The sequence below is a fragment of the Excalfactoria chinensis genome, chromosome 1, assembly GCF_039878825.1.
Source record: "Excalfactoria chinensis isolate bCotChi1 chromosome 1, bCotChi1.hap2, whole genome shotgun sequence".
NCBI classification, from domain to species: domain Eukaryota; kingdom Metazoa; phylum Chordata; class Aves; order Galliformes; family Phasianidae; genus Excalfactoria; species Excalfactoria chinensis.
This window is the reverse complement of record NC_092825.1, coordinates 57,396,493-57,418,340: the sequence shown is the minus strand read 5'-3', so window position 1 is coordinate 57,418,340 and position 21,848 is coordinate 57,396,493. Positions and strand designations below refer to the sequence as shown.

General features: G+C 42.6%; 1 protein-coding gene across 12 annotated transcripts in view; it reads right to left on the bottom strand.

Annotated features, from left to right (window-relative positions):
• Positions 1-593: 593 nt before the first annotated feature.
• Positions 594-21,848, bottom strand: part of WNK1 (WNK lysine deficient protein kinase 1) — a 98,817-nt gene continuing 77,562 nt past the window's right edge. For 5 of the 12 annotated variants that reach the window (XM_072355097.1, XM_072355146.1, XM_072355173.1 and 2 more), the window contains 11 exons: positions 20,102-20,185; positions 17,203-17,289; positions 16,465-16,534; positions 14,976-15,049; positions 13,464-14,101; positions 12,334-12,536; positions 10,828-11,022; positions 9,680-9,772; positions 7,360-7,401; positions 3,816-4,003; positions 594-3,541 (listed from right to left, as the gene is read on the bottom strand). In XM_072355097.1, coding sequence (XP_072211198.1) covers positions 3,227-3,541; positions 3,816-4,003; positions 7,360-7,401; positions 9,680-9,772; positions 10,828-11,022; positions 12,334-12,536; positions 13,464-14,101; positions 14,976-15,049; positions 16,465-16,534; positions 17,203-17,289; positions 20,102-20,185 — 1,989 coding nt within the window. In that variant the 3' untranslated portion in view covers positions 594-3,226. The remainder of the gene's footprint in view (positions 3,542-3,815; positions 4,004-7,359; positions 7,402-9,679; positions 9,773-10,827; positions 11,023-12,333; positions 12,537-13,463; positions 14,102-14,975; positions 15,050-16,464; positions 16,535-17,202; positions 17,290-20,101; positions 20,186-21,848) is intronic. The other 7 variants (XM_072355107.1, XM_072355193.1, XM_072355115.1 and 4 more) reach the window with 6 other exon arrangements.

Genomic DNA, 21,848 nt, shown 5'->3' with positions numbered 1-21,848 from the left:
GCCGAATGCCTCTCAGATCGCTCCCTTGTAAAATGAAGCAGTAATGTTCACATACGGGGCTTTTCCTTTAAGGACTGGAGCAGCGTGACTCATAACAGAAGCCATTCTTAAAATGGAAAGAAATGCAGCAGTAAGTAGTGTTTAGAAATACCAAATGATTCCTGCGCGCCGACGGCTGCTTGAGAACAGCTCTGTGTAGTTCCCCTCTTACACTGCGCTGGTAGAGTTGCAAGTTTGGGGGGTGGAATTGAGGTTGGATCCAGAGGCAGCGCCCAGCACTGCTGCTCCCTTCTGACCCAGAGAAGGACTGACCCAGCAGCAGCCCAGTAACCCTTATCAACAGCGCAGCCTTTACATCACTGCGGGAGCAGAGAGGAGAGGCCAAAAAAAACCCCAGTGCCCGGCCAAGCACGTTTGGTTTCTTTCCTGCAACATCCTGCAGAGGTGACAAACTGCAGCACGAAGCGCAACCATAGAAGGGAGAGCAGCCGGGGTGACGCTGCCAAACACACGACTGACTTGTGGCCAGGGAAAGCCCGAAAGTTGCAACTTTTTTTTATTATTATTATTATTTTTTTTAATTTTATTTTTTATTTATTTTTTATTTTATTTTTATTTTTTTTTTACAGTGTACATTGTTAAATAATGTAAAGAAAACGCTTGTAATTCAGAAACAGATTTTATGTGGAAAAAAAGATACTCAAAGTGTAATATTAAACAAAATAATTTAACAGTTCAGTAGCATTAGTTTATTCCTCTAGACTTCAGTTATTCATCCACAGGAAGGGGGAGGGGGGAGGGAGGGGGGAGATCAATGGTAAATAAAACCAGCTCTTGCATAACATTAAGTGAAAACAACCTCAAACGTATTAGATCAAAATTAAATAACCACGTGCTGCGCTCAGCTTCATCAGTTCCCCTGTCGCAAGCATCCCCCTCTCGTGTGTCAGCACCACCTGGGGCCAGCAACCGCTTCCTTTAACCCCGGGTGCACCTCTCACTTCCCACCAGGCCTATCTGGGAAACCTCCGCACCATCCAGAGCAAAGAGCAGAGCAGCGGGCCTTCTCCCCCCACCCCGCTTCTGCCCCTTCCCACCACGGACCTCTCCCCTCTCCCACAGCTCCACTCCGCGCTGAGGTCACAAAGAACGAGCCCTCAAACCTAAGGATCTCGGAGCCCAGACTATCTGCTGCTGGCTTTTGCCCTCTTCTGGCATCTCTCTCTCTCTCTCTCTCCACCCGGTACATTCCCTTGCTGCCAAAAATGCTGGAGAAAAGAAAATAAAGAACAAACAATCAAAAAAGTAAGAGGAAAGGAATGGATCCCGCACATCTCTTTGCAAACAAAATGATGGTGAGGACACTCACAGACAGAAAAGCTCCCTGTTAAAGCTCCACAGGGGAACAGCACACTCAGGGGAATAAACAACCTGGGCAAGGGACAATCTCCTGCGTGCTCCAACCTCCAGACAGCCACGAGCCACCCCAGCGCCGGGAAGCGGCACCGACCCCTCACGGCTCTTTGCAGCACTCTGTAAATACTGGCTGGTATTATTTTAACGTTGTGGAGGAAACCAGTATTCTTAAATAGGAAAAGGGAGGATGAACACAGCAAAGGTACAGTACGGCTAACTCAGAGGTGATGGCTACAGGCCTGGTACCAGCTGAAAATCTGATAAGAGTGAACTAAAGCGTAAATAAATCCTCCATATAAGACTGAGGAAGTTTCTTGATGCCGGCCGTTTCAAGTGCATCCATTGCCGGCAATGGACATTGTGCCAGGTCAAGACTATTCCTGGCGGCAATGGCTAAAAAAAAAAACAACCAAACACAACCAACCAAAAATCCACAACAAAACAAAGAAAGAAAAGCGATCCCAGCAGACGAGCCCATGCCAACGAGCAATGGCACCTCTCCCTCAAGTCACATCCTGACCAAACACCTTCACCACTTCACAGGTGGGGTCACACAGCGTCTCAAGTCGGACCCTTCCCACAGACACACCTTCTTCCCATCCTCTCCATTCCTGATCCAGACCTCCTGCCTCTACACAACGGCGGTTCGTCTCATTCTGGCTTCACGCACAGCCCTCCGTCCCGCCCCACCTGGCCCTCATCACGCCAGCAACATTGGATCACGCCCTCGGACAAGTTTCCCATCACTTGGAGCTCAGTTCCAACCCACTGCACCTGCTCTGCTCGGTATCGGTATCTGTGCCGGCGGTGAGGCCCCCCTCCACAGGTACCACCAACGCAGCCTTCTCTGAACTTGCCCCTCCGTCCACCTGGGGTCTGCTGGGAAGACAACGCTAACTGCAGAAGCAATAGAAGTCCAAGGCACTAAAATATCCAGCAAGCATACTGGGAGAACAGACAAGTATTCAAGTACATTAATTTATACAATTTTACATTCACATTTATTTATCTAATACAATGAAAATACAAAGGAAAAAGTTAAAGTGTCTCCAATAAGTATAAGGATATAGCTAGCTTTTTTTTTCCCATTTTTTTTTTTTACTTTTTAACTTTTTTAACCCTCTATATTCCACTCATTTTTAAACTACTGTTGTCCAACAACATTTATATATCACAGTGTTTCCACATCAAAACTGATGGTAAGTACATGTCCGCAGGGAACTTTTAAAAAATCTTTAAACAATTTAAATTGCTCTAATGCTGCAGTCAAAGCTGTTAATATCTTACTTAAAGCAGTAATGACCTATCAAGCACGGGCTGCACTGCAAGTCCATTCGGGCGCCCCATCGTTCTGGAGCCAAATAACGATTGAGTGGGGAGAGGGAGAGGAGGGGGATTTGGACAGCTGGTCTCGGATCTTCAGGGAGAGAAGTGCGCTAAAGCCTCATGCTAGGATTCACCTCTCCCATCTTGACATACGCGGATTCGGCCTCAAACCAGAGAAATTTTACAGCAAGACTGTGTTAACTGCCCCGTGACTGATCTTCACGGCTCTCGCTTCACACACGAGCGGGAGCCCTCGAGTCAAAAGAACTGTCCCATCCTAAGGATGCCGATCATCCTCCTCCCCCTTGAAAGCATGTGGGGAAGCCCCCTTTACAGAAGGATAACAGCAACGGGTGGAAAAGAGAAATTCATTCCCAGTCTGGCAAGCAAACCAGTTCATTGCAGCACTAGGAGTTGACAAAGGGCCCCATCTCCCTCCCCACGTCCTGTCCCGAGGTCTAGCCAGCACGCTCTCTGGGCAGGGCTAAGTGGTCCGCAGGTTGGAGCCTGGAGGGTTGCTGATGGACTTCTGCAAACCCGTGATGTTGAAGCTTTGCAAAGACGTGGCACCTACAGGCTGGAACTGGCCAAGCGGTTGCTGTGCTGGACCGCTCGTCCCACTCCACGGAGCGGCAAAAGATGCCACTGGGTAACTGTACTGCTGCGGAGGGCACATGGCCTTTGTGAAGGGACCTAAAGAGGTAGCTGATGCTGCAGAGATGGGCGTAGCACCCAGGGAAGATGTCATAGAGATACAGAGCTGACCTGGTGCTGAGAATTTTCTTGCCATTCCAGGGCCCTGAAAGAAAATCCAACCTCCAAGTTAAACAGCCGTTCTTACAAACCACCGGCTATCCCCTTGGCCCACAGGCCGTTCCAAATGGCTGTCTCCAAGAACACACCACGGCCGCACTCTTCAGTTATCCCTCTTCTCTTCCAGAGCAGCAATATAATACTGCACACACAAGGTTTACCCAATATTTCTGTAGCGCAGTTGGCCAGGATACCTGGATTGAGATAGGCAATGAAACCTGACAGCTTCTTACCGTAAACATTCATGGGTTAAATCTTACCTCATAGTTGCTATGCCCTTTGCCAACTTTCTTGCCAGACAGGTTCATGGCATCTCGGGCCCAGTTATCTACCAGCTTGTGCAGGTCATCTGTGAAAGTCCCTTTTCGGCTGGAGGCAATAGCAGTAGGCTGAGACTGGGGTGCTTGGCTGTTCACTGTAGCCCCGACTGCATTAGTGCTACTGGTCCCTAAAAACACAAGAAATGGGAGTCAAAATTTGGGGTCGAGTTCAGCTTCCTTCACTGAATGTAATAACCGTGGCAATGGTACAACGATAGCCAATTAAAATGCCATGCAGTTTAAGTCTACGTTTCAATTCCAAGACAAGCTGAAGTAGGAACTACGAGGACTCCTACAGGCATTTTCTCAGATTATTAATATTTCATAGATGTTTCCTTCAAGAAGTCCTGCAAGTAGTCATCTTGACAGGGGAACGGCAGCAGCCTACAGGTCTTTGTAGAAGAAAAAGGAGATTAGATTTCAGCACCAAATGACAGTAGCCGTGTCATTCTTTCATCCTATAGCATTTAGTAGCAACCACTACCAGCACAAGTCAATTCTGCCTCAGAGGACAATGCTGGATGCTGAATATGGAGTACTACAAACAGCACGGCCAGCTGCTCTGTAGAAAATTATCTCCACTTCATAAAACAAAGGGGAAAAATTCACTCAGATTACACAAAAAGCCACAGTGAGAAACAGCAACTGTTGTTTCCAATAGCTGCCATACTTGAGGATAACCAGACGGGATTGTCTTCATCCACTACAGAGCGGAGATCAGCAGGGGAAGCCTGCACGATGTTAAATCTTGCTTTTTCCCTCTGAAAGGACTTTTTTTTTTGCCATTATGTTCAGATTTCCTAGCCAGAAGAATCAGCACTTCAGATGCAAATAACTAATACAGCTTAAAGAAGGCAAAAATGAGTCCAGTTCCTTGGATGCGCTCTGACATGATTTTCTGTTCACTGGGTTGACCACAAGAACAAAAAGCCTTCACGTGAATACTGAGGATTTGGTTCTTCTGGAAAGTTTGCCGAACAGCACCCTGCAGAAAGCATCCAGAAGTTTGTGTTCAATAGTCTAGCTCACTGCCTCACCCTTGTAAGCAAGAAGCTTCACTCAAGATGAAGCTCTTCACATGACAGATATCCTAGCAGTAGCCAAAGCTGTTCATTGTCAGGTAAGCTTTCTAAATTCCCAGCAATATCTTCATTCCAGATGTGGAATGAATACATCCCAGAAGTATCTTCATTTCCAGATATGGGACCCAGTAGGGCCATGGGGAAGGCAGAACGAATCTGCTATTCTCAAATCCATTTAACTGAAAACAAATTAAACATAATAAGTTCCTCGTCAGTATAGAGCTAAGCCCTGCATTCACTGCAAGCATCTTCACCTAACTGGTTTTCAAATATCCTCAAATATTTTACCTGCTTGCTCTGAAGGCTGTAATTGGGAAGCCCAGAAAACCTGAGTGTATGGCAGAATTTCTGCAGAAAACTAATTAAAAGTTGAGCATCAAAATTCCTAGCGAAGACAGTCATCTCCATTGCCAAGGCCAAATGACAGTCACTGGCTCCTGCCTGACAGCTTATTTCTCAGAAGGAGCGGTGGTGCATTGGCACAGGCTGCTCAGGGAGGTGGTGGAGTCACCGTCCTTGGAGGTGCTCAGTAACCGTGTGGATGTGGCACTGAGGGATGTGGTCAGTGGGCACGGTGGTGTTGGGCTGGTTGGACTGGAAGATCTTAGAGGTCTTCTCCAACCTTAATGATTCTGCGATTCTAACTCCTCTGTGCTACCCTCCCTGGCTAGCAGCCACACTCCTTGCAACCATGGCATCAAAAAACAAACAAATTGGCTTCAAACCCCTGCAGGAATGCTTTACATTAAGGAGTGAATTAGGAAGGAAGGTGACATACTTACTACACGGGACAAATAAGCAAAGTGTTACCGCCTCTAGTAGTGCTGAAGAGGGAAGGACACACCTCCCTCCCACCAGTTCCAGCTCAAGCATGGAGATGGCTCCCAGTGAGGATGCTCACCAGAGGGGCAGCAGCTGTTACAGGCAGGCAGAGGCATGCAACAGTGCACAGGGAAGGAGAGAATAGGGTTCCCTGACCAGGGAGTGCAGCTGCAGCTCAGATGAACGCTAACAGAACATACCGTAAGGTGGCAAGGAAAAATCTACTATAAAATAATGAAAAGTTTAAGCATGCACCACATCTTATTTAATAACAACAGTGACTGAGAAAAAGAAGGTGAAATTAAAGACAAAACAGGCAAAAACAACAGAGGCACTCAAGACGAGGTGTCAAAACGAGTAACAACCACATTCCACCATGAGGGCTCATGCAGGGATTGACACACTCACTCTCATACTCTTCATGATGGCTGATATCTAGTTCTCATGTCTCATATTTCTATGTTAATCACCAAGTGCACTGCTGGCAACCTGGGATCGTGGCTCTATGCTGAAGAGCCTCTTCAGGCCATGCAATGGAGTGAGTTAATCATGAAATACTACAGTGCATTCATCCAAAGATGTGAAAAAACTGTTTAGAAAAGCTGAAGTGTTCTGAAGAGGACTGGCTCAGGGTTTAGTCCAGGGTTTAAGCTAGACAGGAAAGGTGGGGGGCAAAGAGCTTTGTCTGCAAGGTGATTCTACTGTGGAGCTCCTATCTCAGGTCATAGACGACCTGAGGCAGACCAGCCTAGGTTAGAAGAGGTGAGCTGTAAAATTGCTGGAGCTCCCATAGCGTCAGTGTAAAAACTGACTTCTTAGGAACTTCACATTTTAACCCTGGTGTAGTTGCCACCTCCTACAGCTGCCATCCAGAAGAGTATGAGAAAGAAGTGTTTCAATTTGTGGCTTTTAATGGAAACAAACCCCCGCATTCCTGCTTGGTCACAGCAGCCATCCCCAGTCCTGCTCTGACATGAGGGACCTGAAGTGAAACAGGCTTCTCCTTTCTCCAGCCTGCCACCCACATTGCCTTCATTTCACACCCAGCCTTTTTTCTTTTTAATTTTAAATTTTTAAATCTCACCATGAGCCAACAGTCAAAAGGCACCTTTAAAAAGTCTTCAAGGACATGAAGGACATACACTGGCTTTCCTACACATCTCTTAAAAAGGACATGGATTGAGATCAGATGGCTTACTCTTGCAATGCTGAAGGAGACTCTGCCATTGGAGCTGTCACTGAGGTGGCAGAACCCGTCAGATACATAAAGAAACCAGCTGCTCAAAGGTACAGCGTTAGCGCATCGCAGTGAGCAGCTGTCCTCGATGCTCAGTTCACTGTCATTAGCAGTGAGCAAGGAGTCGCTCAGGGAAAGTGAGGCTCTGCCTCCACTTTTCTGCAAAGGTAATAGCCACGCTATGCAGATATGCTAACAACAGAGTACACATTAGAGGGCATAACGGAGACAGACAGATGCTGTGCTGGAGACAGAGTCAGGGAGGCAAGGCTTCGGTGACCAGAAAAAGCCAATGAATAGCTTTACAGTCAGGAGTTGGAGATAACAGAAATAAGATAATTACTACAGAGCTGGTTGCAAGGACAGACTTTTTTCACCATCTTCCCTGAAGCACAAAGAGAGAGTCATTTGTTAAAGATAAAGAGAAACAGTGAGAAAAGTTTAGTATCAGCAAACAGTACGAAAAGCTTAGTGAGAAACAGAGGGCATGGCACAGCAGGGCTCTTGAAAGTTCTGGTATGTTCTATGAAAAAGCCTGAGATTTCCCTGACAGTTCCATGAGCTGAATTTTCAGAAAAAGAAATGGTTTGACCTTCTGCGTTTATTTTTTGGTATTCCAGATTTCCCAAACTGTAGTGCAGAATGGCAGGAAACATTACGGTTTCAATTGGCTGTTACTACATAAACAAAGCAAACACATCTTGCATTTTTGTCAGGGCTTGGAAAAGTGCTTTACAGCTATCAAGTTTGACTGCCACAAAGTGAGAAGAATTTGATAAGCCAAATGCTCTCATGGTTTGTCACCTTGTTCTCTCAGGCCTTCTCAGATCTGTGGGACAGACCTTCCCCGCCAGGCTGTACCACTCTATTTCTCCCACTGCACAGTTACAAGCATCAATTACTGCACTGTTTCCTCAACGCTGCTGATTCGAACCCAGCATCTTTCCCAGTTGTCACTCTCCATAACAGTCTGCAATATCACTTGAAGGACAAGACTCCAGGAAGCAAGCAGCCTGTAATGAGCTGAGTGCCAGGCCAAGCTGTGCCATGTCTTTATGAGTATGACCTGCTTTCGCAGGACAGCTACAACACACGTTTCAAAAAGAATCCGTTTCTCTTAGCATCAGCCCCACAGGCAAAGGATATACATGTACTCCTAGAGCCAGATGGCATACAATTTGCAGCAAGCCAGAGCCTTAGAAATACATGACACTCTCATACTCAGTTCACTGTCAATTCCAGAAGCAGAATAGTTGTTCATTATACTCTCTACCCCAAAAAAGGATGGGATGGGGCAGACGAGAAGATTTTGAAGAGTTTGCTTTGGTAAGCATGTAAGTATTTCCAAGAAAGGAGTTGTTAAAAGTCTTTGAACTGCAGATGTTTGTTACTGTACATCCGCACAGTAATATATCTAAAATCCAATGAGGTAGCATTGCAAAATTCAGCAGCCACAAATATGCTTCTCCTTTCTGACTCCGCTGCCTTGGAGGATCGTGCTGGTTGCATTGCAGCTGTCTCTGCAGAAGGCCCGGTCTCATTCCTGCACACAATTCTCTGGCTGCCAACTGCAGCAAGACAGATGCTACAGACGCGTGGTACATTAGGCAGTGCAGCAACTGAAGGTCTCTTTTCAGCACTCGGAACGCTCATATCAAGTCATTCTGGAGTCTGGGAAACAAATGTCAGAGCATTCAAAGGGTCCAGCCTGCAGCAGCAGCGTGGGAGATGTCGCAGCACTCCCCCCCCCAAAAAAAAAAGCATTGCAGCAGCAGCCTCAGCTCAAGCACATCGTTAGTTCAGGCAATCACATCAGAAGTTTGAGGCTCTCTTTTGAATCTGGTGTAATGTAAGCACCAGTGAAAGGATGTTGAGAAAGGCTGCAAGGTAACTCGCAAGGGTTGACAGAATGTCTGAAGATGGCCATTTCCCCACCTGTACTGCTATGTGCATTGTATTTAGTCTGTCTCTGATTCACATTAAGAGCTTCTAAATCTGTGGCCCAGTTGAGCTAACATGAAAATATTCTATAACTATTTTTAAGTTTTGATTTTTTAATCTCCATCTGCTAATGAACACAAGAAGTCGATGTTAACTGCCTACAGGTGGCATCAATGCTCTGCATTGTGATCAGCACTGGTGCTGGCAGCATGCATAAACACCCAACTTGCACAGCAAGCACAATGCTGGAAGGAAGCAACACAACCACTCCACCATCAGTTACAACAGTGCCCCAAACAAAGGAATAATTTGGGAAACAAATCTTCCTCACTGTTTCCCTAGGAAAAAACAGTTCCCCTGCAAGTCTCATGGCAGCTAATATGTACTGAAGTGTAATTAATAAGCAGGCCAAAAGAAAAGGCCTGGTATACCACATCTGGCAAGCCAACCTCAATTTCTGCCATTTCACTGACCTGCCCAGAGAAGTTTCCATCAAAAGCTTAGAGAAATCAGTGCTAAAACAGTTTAAAAACAGAGTACCTAACACGAGAACCCAAACTTCTAAAGGTGCACTAAGAGCAACTCAGCCTAGCCATGGAATGGGAGGGAATACAAGGTGGCAGATGAGGATGGGCCGCATGAAACAGATCCAAGCAGCAGAAGAAAACAAAAAGACAAAACAAAACAAAAAAAGACAAGGAAGGAGTAAAGGTGTTACACACAAAGAGCCAAGCAGGGCGTACTCAGAAATCGGGTCCTCCTGCCACCAGGCTTGAACGTCACTCTCTCAGATGCACAGTTAAACTTCGCACAGCCTGTGAGAAAACAAAAACGGGTAGAACAGAGAAAGGAGAGGAGAAGAGACAGAACACCACTACAAGATGTTAGCAACTTGAGGTTGGAAGGGTGAAATGCATTAACATGGCACACAAGAGTAAGCTTCAAGAGTGGACCAAAGAGTATGCAGACAACATACGGAGTGAAGAGACTCGCCTTCAGTACAGCGGACACGAGGCCAAGTTTGCTGTGTTAACCTCCAGTTTATAACCCAGCAATGGGGTTTCCATTGGTAGGAAAGCCAAATGCCAGCAAAAGCATCTAATTGTAGAAGATACCGTACAGCACTACGTACAGGGAGCAGCAAGTAGCTCCAAAAATACTCCAACAATCCAACACAAAAATCTCTACAGAAAATTCTTGCCAAAATTCTTTCCAAAAGTCAATTTCTGTTTTCCATTTGGACTTCTACAAATGCAGCAATAATATTTGTTTGATTTGATGCATGTAATTAAACTCTGGTAAAGCTTTTTGACAAGATGCTAACGAATAAAAAACTGAAGCAACTATGTTCATAGAAGCAAAAGAATTGAACTGTCACTAGAGTCAGAATCAGCCACAGCAGTTTCAAGTTCTAAAAGAAGTCTTTGGAAATTTTCCTACCTTTTCAATTACTTACTACCAACAAAAACTGTTCTGCCTCTTCCTTAATCTCACATCAGAACCCACCTTTCCTCTAGCTCTCTCCTTCATCTCCTCACCCTTTTAGCCAATGCCTTCTCCTCTCAGGTCAGAAGAATATTGCTTGCTGCCACCACACTGCATTCTCTTGTGTTCTCCTTGGTGTTTTCATTATAGCAGACAGGGCCACATGGTATATATTAATTACTTTAACAATCTTAGCGTGTTCTGTTTATGTGAGAACCTAGAAATGTAGTTGCAAAGCGTACGTCCTTATCAGTTTGCATGCACTGGGGTCGAATTTCCTGTTTACTTTATGATGTGTATTAAACATCAAGTGGCATCAAGTAGAGCATTCTTTCACCAGCAGTAAAAATGCAAGACTTGATGCTAAATCTGCCTGAAGTCTTACCTTGGCCTGGCGCAGAAAGGCTTGGTACTGAAAGGGCACCATCACTGGTAAAGGCAGAGTAGAGGTTTTCGCTGGAAGGTGAAGGTTTGAGGGGCTGTAACAAATGGTTCTGTCCAGTCTCTGGCACACTACCAGGAGGATGAAGAGTCTGCTGTGGGGGCAAGACTGATGGTGCACTCTGAGCTGACAAATTGCCTGGTGGAAGAATGAAGGCAAAACACATGGAATGTTTCAGCTTCCCCATGTCATTTTCTAAGCTTTTTTTCAGCACACCCAAGGGAGAGGATGAAAAACAGCAGAACGTATGAGTTATTATGCTAGTAATGAAAAAATGCAGGGGTGGGGGAATTATATCTGTCCCCTGGACTTGACAACTTCAGGTGAGAGAGAGGCAGGGGAAGGACTGTACCAGCTTGTTAGAGAATAGCAAGGCTAAAATTATTTTACTTTACCCCAGTCTTAAGGGAACTCAGTGCTAGTTCACTGTCACATGCTCACACAGAGCTCCTCTATCATATAATAAACCAGAAGTGAGCACACTGCAACTGGATACAGACCCTGCTACATGACATGGAGCTGCCAAAGTCAGTGTGTAGTAACAAATATTTCTGCTCACAGGCAGGATTTGAGTGACATTACAGATACATAACAAGGATCTGACATCCACGTCTGTCAGTCACAGAACTATTTTTCAATTCATTATAAAAATTGTCTTAGTGAGAAATAAAGCCTTGATAACTGAAGTCTTCTCAATTTGCTAAGTACAAAGAACTGCCACTCCCTAAAAATTCACTACTTTAACATCCATCAGCTGTGACTTTGGTTTCTGGCAATATCATGCTTAAGTGCTATTAAGTATGAAAAATCATTTTGGAAGATCAATGAATATACCATCCTCATTCAATTTAATCACTTTCAGGAGAAAACAAGAACAGTTGATGCCCCGTTCCTGGAGACTTTCGAGGTGAGGCTGGATCAGGCCCTGGGCAATCCGATCTACCTGTGGTGTCCCTGTTCACTGCAGGGGAGTTGGACCAGATGGCCTTTAGAGGTCCCTTTCAACTCTAAGAATAATATGAAAAAAATAAAAATCCCTCTGTAAATTTATACTTTTCACTCTGCAGAGGTTCCCAGTGCTCTTATAGCCCTATTGTGAATCTAAAATAAAATAACACCAAACAAACCCAAAACAAAACAAAAAACAGAAACAAAAACAACCTCAAAAAAACAAAAAAAAAAAACAAAAAACCAAAAAAAACCCCCATACCCACAATTTGAAACTGCTCTTACAAAACAATGTAATATAGATTGAGTAAATTGCAGAAGCCACAAGCAAGACTATCGACTAGCAAAAGCAACTTAAATGACTAAGTAGTCCAGGCAGTGGAGAGGGGAGAGCAGGAAAATAGGATGTAGCAGAAGAACCACATCAGTCTGGAAGGGACCGGTAGCACCCTGTCAGTTTGATCATATTTAATAAATAAATTCAAATTGAGAAAGCCTTACCTGACAGCTGAGGGCTCTTATTTCCCTGGGAGCTGCTACGACTGGATTTGCTGCTTTTTCCTTTAGTGGGTCGTCTCCTCCTTCCTGAAAGGGGTGCAGCGGGGGGAATAATGACTGCAGGTGGGACCTTTCCTAGTTTTGTGTATAGTGATTCAATCTCCTGCTTCTGGCGGCTCTGCAGCTCCTGGATCTCTTTAAGGTGCCTAAAAAGTTACAAGAGCATTACTCAAAAAACTGTGTGCACCTACCTGTATGAATACAATCCCTCCCTTCCAGTCAAGCTTGACCAGCTTGTTTGGTCAAACTCCCACAGACATTTAAGCGCAGATGAAATAAATCCCTTCCACAAATAACCACTAAATACACATGGCAGAATGATTGTTTTTTTCCATTTTGTCTAACAGTGACTAGAAATTCCAATACAAAGTTTCCAGTGCTGTAATCGCAAAACCAGAATGAACATGCATATAAACAAGAACACACAGCAAACGTATCAATCAAATCATTCACCATAAATGCTAAAGGAATTGTTACAACACTCATTTTGTGAAGCACACAGCCTTGGAGGCTTCAACATTTGTACTGGAGCATTGTTCTCAGAGTAGTTGCCAGCTGTCCTAAAAAGTCAGCTTTCAATATAAATTCAATATTAAGTCAGATTCTTTGACTTCTCAATTTTCTTCTAAATCAACAGGGATTCTCCAAGAAGTGGAGAGCACCAGAACTGCTTACTAGAAACACAAAGTTGAGTGTCATTTTCAAGACAGACAACAATACTTCCACTATCTACTGAATTTCAGATACATATGAACTTCTGTACATCTGCACAGATTTATCCACAGCGTGGCAATCTGTATATGGGCGCACACAGCAATTTTACAGGTTAGAAAATTAACATAACAAGGGCATATACCTGTTGCTTGGAATCATTATGTATTATTTTTCCACTGAAGAATTTTACTACCCATGTAAACACTGACAGTGGGTCCTGATACTTAACAAAGTTTTAGTTTTTCTTAAAGAAGGCTAGCTTTTTTCCCTTGTGAAAAGTGAAGTCCAGAGGAAATTAAATTCATATTAAGCCTTTGCTGAACATTTCACACATGCAAAAGGGAAGGAAAAAGCCTTACTTCTCCCGTAGTCGACGGAGTTCCAACTTCAAGTCTTCATCTTCAATATCTGACTCGTTGTCACTGCTCATGTAGGAAGAATTGAACGAGTTGCTAAGGCTTTGAACAGGGAGGCTGATTTTCGATGTTGTGGCCTGGAGGGAGTCTGGGCTCGCTGAGCCATCATCCAGATCCTTAGCCATACCGCTCAAGAAAGCAGCCTCTGGTTCAGAGGACGGACCGTTCATATGTGGGGACTGCCTCGACTCCAACTCTTTCCTAGGGGCTGCAGCTGAAGAAGCAACTTGTTCCAAGTCCACAGAGAGAGGGAGAGTCATTGGCTCTCTCTCTGCACAGGTGACCTCATCCTGAGTCTTTGACACTGAAAAGCGCCCCACTTGATCTGTTGTTGTTGTTACCTGAAAGCGTCCAACCTTAGTAGGCTGACCATCATCTACTGGCAACTGCAGCACAGGAACTGGCTGAGGAATACCATGTGCCACAGCATCACTTTTCCGCCCGCCAGCCTGCTTTACCAGGGTACTCTCTGGACTGCTGCCAGAAAGAGGGGAGGAATCAGAGGAGGTGGTTTCAAATTGCAGAGGCTTAGTCTCAGGTTTGTCACTCTCTTTCAGCACATCATCCACTGCCACAGACACCTACAATAGAAATGCAATCATGTAGACCTTCTAAGTTCTTCCTTAACATGATGCACTTACTTACATTACATAGCAGAAGCATGTGCGGAGGAGGAAATAACTAATTTCCCTGAAATGCTACAAGCTTCCCTCCACATAAAATAACAGTTCAAAATAAACTTAATAATTAACTCCAAATACATAGCAGACTGAGAGGGGACTTCTTTCAAGAACAGTACATAATAAAGTGAATGTCCCAGCAAAGTCAGCCAAAGAGCAACTGATTAAAGACAAAGGCAAACAGTTCAACAGCTAAGGTCTGACAAGATGAAATGCTGTATTCATAAACTAGACCTTGTATAATCTAGCTCAATCCCTCCTGTGAATGAGAACAAATAACAGTTTCTGCACAAAATCCTGCAGCCACAACTTCACTATGGATATTTTCTTTCATCAAGAACACCTTCCAAGAGGCGCACTGAGCTGGCACGAGGCAGTAACTGCTTGGTGAGGATTCTCTATGAACAACCAAATCAGTTTAACATAGAATCACAGAATGGTTTGGGTTGGAAGGGACCTTTAAGATCATGCAGTTCCAACCCCCGTGCTACAGGCAGGGACACTTCCCTCTAGACCAGGTTGCTCAAAGCCCCATCCAGCCTGGCTTGAATGCTTACACAGAGAGGGCATCCACAACCTCATTGAGCAACCTGTGCTGGTGTCTAACCACCCTCACAGCAAAGAATTTATTCCTAATATCTAGTCTAAATCCACCCTCTTCCAGTTCAAAACCATTTCCCATCGTCCTGTTGCTACCTGCCCTTATAAAAAGTCAGCTTTCCCGTAGGCCCCTTCAGGTTCTGGAAGGCTGCTATAAGATCTCCTTGGAGCCTACCTGAAACCGTCCCATCTTAAGAACACCAGCCCCTGTTGTGGAAGCCGTACCACTGCTTTCTCCACCACATGATGCTGAAGATAGAAAAAATGAATAAATAAAGGAGAATGGGATTGAGAAGAAAATAAGCAGGCTTCTGGATTCATGGAACCTGATCTCCTTTCTCAGCTTTGCCATGTAGAATATCAAACTAAAACTTTAAAATTAATTATTTTTCCATAAAGTTCCATTGTGCAGTACACCTGCCAGAAGTGCACTTTTACACTGTGATATAAAAACAAAAAGTACACTTTGATTGCAAGCAGGGATGTGAAATAGCAAAAATAATAATAAAAAACAATGCAATTTATACAAGAAATGACATATCTCAGTTCCATACTCATGGTGACTATATAAATTTCAGTACAAATTCGGTACATTTAAGAAATGGTATAAACATTTACTCAAGGCAGTGTGAGGCCTTCAGAGCTGGATCCTTAGATGGTAGCTCCTAATTTTATTGTTGTATGCCCTAGCAGTATAAGGTTACAAAGCTGTGAAATAACATTCTATTTTTAAACCAATTCTGTTGGACAGCTTGTTGGGTTTATTCAGCAACTCTCCACTTTGCATACTTTTATGACCTTAAATCAACAGGCAAAGGAACTCATTTTCTAGTAGGAGAGTGAGCTTAACAGTAGAGTTATCTATCAAGCGTACCAGAAAGGGACTGTTTTATTTTCCTGTTAGTTTTATTAGCTTTTAAAGTTTTGACATTGAACTTGAAAACTGAATGTTGTTCACTAAATAAATTAGAAGTAATTTTAAAAGCAAATTAACAGTTACTTTTTTAAAAAAAAATGAAGAGTTTTTTAAATTGCAATGAGTGGGGGAATACTGATTGGTAAGTCTCAGGCTATTCTTGAAGCGTGGGTTGTTTGGTTGCACCCCTACCAATTAAACAAGTTTTGAAAGCTATTTATCATTCAGGTTTCAGTCATCTAGTCACCCCCCCACTGTTCAAGAAACAGTCCTTTTTTCTTCCTGTTTCTTTACTTAAGTTTAGCCCCCACCTTTCTTTTCTCCAAATAGAAATTAAATACTCCAGTTAAAGGGAGATATCCTAAATACAGAATGCAGCATGGCAACACTAAATGGAAAGGTTTTGCAATTGCTGTCAAGAATATCACAAGAGATAGGAAGCAGTCCTTTCAAATTGTTAAGCTGTAACTTAGAAGCATACTGAAGATTCTTTGCAAGGTTTAATTTATCATTTTAGTCAGCTTTAAATACAGAATTACCACAGTATGCACGTTCCACTCTGTTCTCTTGGTCTACAGTGGAAAATGTCAGTGTAGTTGCTAAAAACTAAAACAATTCTTAAGGAATCGTCACTGTATGACTTATTAGAAGAGGCTATTACTTTACAATACTTTTGTAAAGTTTTGTTTCAGTTTTGCATTAAATCTCTGTGCTAAGAAATCATCTGAAATAACAAAGGCTCTCTTACCATCTTTCAGAGACTGCGCTGCTGTGGACACCAGACCAGTAACTGCTGTAGATGCTACTGAGGGCACAGACTAGAAGTTCAGAAGGGAAATAAAATAAAATTAATCAGAATCAATAGTTTGATTCAACTCCAAATAATCTACCATAATGCATGTTACTATCAGGTCTAAAGGATGACCCATCACAGGACTAACACAGGATCTTTTCATCTCCAAAGCAAGAAACATCAGCAACAGATTTTGCATGCCCTGCAACCCAAGGCTACCAGCAGAACCTCCCCCTTTACTCTGCAGAAATAACACATGACTAGTCACTTAGAGATCAGTGTTAATCACTGTCATCCTTTTATATCGATATTTTAACATAGTCTTAAGAATTGAAACCTACGCTTTAAAAAATCTCTTCTAAATTATAACTGACTTCCCACATACTGCTAGTTTAGCACCCTCTTTTCCCTTGTTTCCCAGTCACTTCCCATTTTAGTTCTGTGATATTAATGGCTTTGCCAAAGAAGATGGGCAAAGAACTAATCCCAGAGCCAGCCTCGGGAAATACAGTGTCTATTGCAACCTACATATTTTCTCCATCTTGCTTGGCTCGGTCCTACACACTGAAAGATGACTCTGTTTTTACTTTAGAAGCCTATGGACGTATGTAGTGATATTAAAGGCAGTGATTTAAGTGCAAGAACTTGAGAAAACACTGTTTACTCGAGACTACATCGATATTGCAAACGTACACAGGCAGGAGCTGATGTCACTGGAACAGTCTCTGGACTAAGGGTTCTCCTCAGCTTAGCATCCAGATCTTCCAGTGGCTGCTGGGACTGATGAGAGAGGAAACAGTAAACAGCTGCCCCAGCTCAAGAAAAATACATACATATTTCTGAAAGTGCAGCCACATTTAATATTAAAATTTAAAGCAGTCAGCACGGTTTTGATATTTCTATCTTTCCCTTGCTACATGCTTACATTTAACATGTACAACACAGTAAGATGGCAAACAATTTAAGCAACACATTGGGAAAAGCAGAAAAGAAACATTAACCAAAGCCCCTGTTTTTCACAAAGTTTACATTCCCACCCTTAAGAATTGTGTAAAGACAGTCTAAGTCCTCAGGTTCTACACTCTTTGGTCTACAAGGATTACACAAATTCTTTATGAATGTCACTAAAAAAAACTCACAAAAAAATGCCCATACTTTCAAAAACTGAGGAACAAATTGTCCAAAACTGGTCTTGGGATGACATGCACTCAGACTGCTAATTATGAAACTGGTACTAAGGACAAATTATTGTTTAATGAGCTACTGACAGAATCAGTAAGGAAGACAAACCTATCTATTCTAAGACAAGCCAATACTTTTCCAGTCCATACTATGCGACAGCAGCAGAGGTTCTTAGCAGTCATCTAGATTTGATCCAATTAGTCTTCTCCAATTTTGTCTCACACTCCAAGGCAGATTTTAGAGTTCAAATGAGAGATGAAAATAGGTATGCTGTTTGCAAGCGACAAACAAGAAAGCTGTATTTTTGCCTTTTCTATACCACAAATCCTCATAGAAACATCTGCGGTAAACAGAAGAAAGCCTTTAGCAGTAGTACCGTAGGATGAACCACAGTAGTGGTTACTGCTGCATTGTGTTTGGGGGAAATGATTACCAAGATAACCGGCTCCAAGCAATGACCTGAAGTAGTATGTACTTAACATGACTTATTTTAATTGTTTCCAGACCCATTTGCTACCACTGTTTGTGAACACAGATGAATTAGCACCAAATTGGCATCTCTTGCCTCTTCAAGAAAATCGTATTTCAAAAGAACTGGCTGAATGGTATTTTAAAAGGCTTCTGGTTCCAACAGCTGGAGGAAATGATTCTGCTTGCTAACACTGTCTCACAACTCCACATAATACAACCAACTTCTTTCTCAGTTTGGAGCCAGAACGTATCCATTCCGAAGGAATCATGTTCAGCCTGCCAGAAAGCAGCTAGTAAACCCAAATTCAGAGGCATTCTCCTTTCCATGACACATTTAATGAGCAATACCCTGACTCTGTTTTCTCACACACAGAGCACAAATTTCTGCCTTTTCACACTGCATATTCTGCAAGGACTCACTGACTGAGTCTGGATGTATTACTATTACTAACTTGCATTTGTTCCATCAGGAGGACTGAGAAGGTAGTAGAATAGGAACAGTCAGGATGTCAACTTTCAGCATCTTATAATTCTGGCTTATTAGACTGTTTCCATTCTAACCTCTTTTCTAGATCCTCTGCAAACTTGTCTGAGAGGTTCCCTAGAAAAATGACATCTACTGGGGTAACCAGAGAAATTACTGAATACAGATGGCTTCTGCTCAGACAGTATTAGAGGATAAAATACTGTAAAATGAAAAGAGGGTCTATTAATGTCATAACCAACATAAAAGCTGCTAACACGCCTTACTGCTTTACTCTTTTCATGCCTTTGGAACCAGGTATTACTAACATTCCTCACATTTGAGAGACAAACAGAAATCCTGTTCAGAAAGGATCTTAGAAGATTAGTATCCTAATACATATAATTCTGTTTTTACAGTTTCAGCTGTAGAATTAATGGAAGTCGTGACAGCTCATTAAGCAAATTTGCCTTAGCACAGTTTAAATTATTTACAATTTTCTTCCACTATCCCTTTGTGCAACAGTCAATTTAAATCCTTTCAGACTGAAAAGTTCTCGCAGGCTATTGTAAAGCCCAACAAAGGAACAGCTTGCAAAGAATAAAACAACCTTTACAGGTAATTTTAACTTCACTTCCATAGGTGAAACTTGAATTCAAGAGCTCTGTTTCAAGAGATGAAAGCGAGACTGCTACCAGAGTGTCAAGGAGCAGGACTTTATCAAGGTTAGCTCACAGTCTGCACTAAAATTCCCAGTGGTCAAAAAGCCAAAAGAAGTCCAGTCACGATGCTAGAAAGTACTGTACAAGTCTTCATACCGGAGCTGTGAAGTGAAGACATTTTTAACCTTTATGATCCTGAACTGATCACCTGTCCAATTCACACAGAAAACATCCAAGCTAACTGCTGCACACAACAATAAAAACTGAACAAGTTTAAGCCACTGTTGTATTTCAACTCCTGTTAAGGATTGGGAGCATCACAGAGCTTTTACAAAACTGAGAATCTGTTGAATTAAATACTAGGAGCCTAGTAGTAACCAAAGGAAAAAAATTAACCAAGAACTCTGAAAGCTAGTAATTCTGTATTAGCGTTAACAATTAATTGTGGTATATACTGCTTCTACAAAGAGCTGTTTTGCTACTGGAGCTTTTCATTGTATTAAGAAAACTCACCTGTGTTACGTGTTTGTTTTTTTGTTTTTTACAAAAACTTCTAAGGTTCAGATAAAAACACGAAACTACTTGAAGCCTGAATTATTGTTTCTGTATTTCTGACACTGAGTAGAGCAGCCCAAAAGACAAGCTAAATCTACAGTGCTGAAGCAACTCTGCCCACTGCTACATTTACACAAAAGGGGTTACTATGCCAAAAGACAAGAAAAACAGACATTAATAACATGCAATGGAGAGTTTAATCGAAACATGCCCTTTGACAGAAAAAGAGGCAGATAAAATCTGCTGAGTCGTGTAGCACCTGAGTTAGTGAAGGTCCTGGAAAAGGTGGCAGCGGCTCACTGGACGGAGTGCCAGCTGGAAGTTCAGAACCTACTGGTAGCACCTACGGATAACCAAGAGGAAACGCGAGTCCATCAGACACGGAACAACTGAAGGATCAGATACAAGCTACTGTCAGTCATGCCCTATGACAGAGGCCTCTATGTTTGTTCTGTGGAGACTTCCTTCCTGGAAAGTCAGCATGGAATCCTTGCTGAGTTCAGCAACAATTAAAGTAGTTGGCTGTTTTTCAGTTGTTTTGTTGCTGTTCTGTGGAGGTTTTATTTGGTTGGTTGATTAGTTTTGTTTCGCTTATTTTGTTTTAGTTCTGTTTGGTTGGGTTTTTTTTTGCTTTTATTGTTCTGCTCCAGATTGAGTAGTCACAATTTCCATTTTAAGCAAGCTGTTCTGTCTGTGAGCACAGCAACTTGGTTACTTTATTTTCAAGTCTGAAAGAAATGCCACAACAATATTTTCTTAAAAAAAAAAAAAAAAAAAAAAAAAAAAAAGAAAGAAAAAAGCTACATTTCCAAGAGGCTTCATTTATAAAAGAGTGCAAGAATGCACTCAACCTCCTCACAACAGATCTATTTTAATGGCTCATTAACTATACCAGGCCATGTGCCTCCAGCAAACAGTTCCAAGCAATGACTTGAACAGAGAATATCATGCCTGAGGATGTCTCCATTTGTTGAAAAGCATATTTATCAAATTCTTACACTAATTTCTAGAGGTATTATTATTTTTTAATTATCCTGAAGGGCATTGCGCACCCACAGAAGATGACTAGGCCATGCAATCAGATAGGGGCGGGTCATCCAGGTTATATGGTAGGAGTTAGAGAAACTGGAAAGGTTAGAATGAGGGATCAAAGCCTCCCAGCAAGGTCAGACAGTACATTCCAGTTAGTTATTTCCATTGTTAGGGAAGTGGGAACTCCTAGGAACTAAGTGACCAATTACACAATTTGCAATTCTTATTCTCAGTTGTAGCCCTGAGGCTTGACCACGACTTTGAAGTTTCAGAAACAAAGGACAGTCCTATGAGTTACAGTGTTGGTCAGCTGGCTTCCCTTTATGACAGTGACCACTGCTGGATGTGTGTAATAGGCCCAAAATCTACTGTGGTCTTCAACAAGCAGAACCAGTTCTAGCTGGCTATCATGTTATCACAGCTTAACTAATAGTTCAGATTGCAGTAGTAACTGACCAGGGAACATACAGGACACAGTTATCTGTTCTCCCCAAAATGTTTCAGCAGGAACTAAGCCAAGTTGCATTACTGCAGCTTTTCTGTGTACCAAGATCATATACATAGACATTACCAGTTGTGTTGCCTGGTGATTTGTTAAGCTGTGGTACATTAATCCTTTAGTTTATAAATAAGAGGCAAAATACACTTTAAATATGTTCATAAGACAAGTCAAAAGCGTTCAGGTTAACAAGCTGTTTGCAAACAAAACATCTCCTTCCCCCACAATTGAGGAAACCCCAGAAAACTGAAGCATTAAACTCTATAAGCTCAAAAACAACACAAAATGAAGTCTGAAAAAAAACAAAAACAAACAAACAAAAAACACACACACAAAATAATTTAGAAGTGAAGAATTCAGAAAGGAGATTTTTTTTCCCCTACGGCAGACATCGAAAATCCTGAACATCTATTCCATTTAAATCTCTGTATCCAGGTTTCCTCCCCAACTTCCTTGACACGTGTCCCTGCTGAAA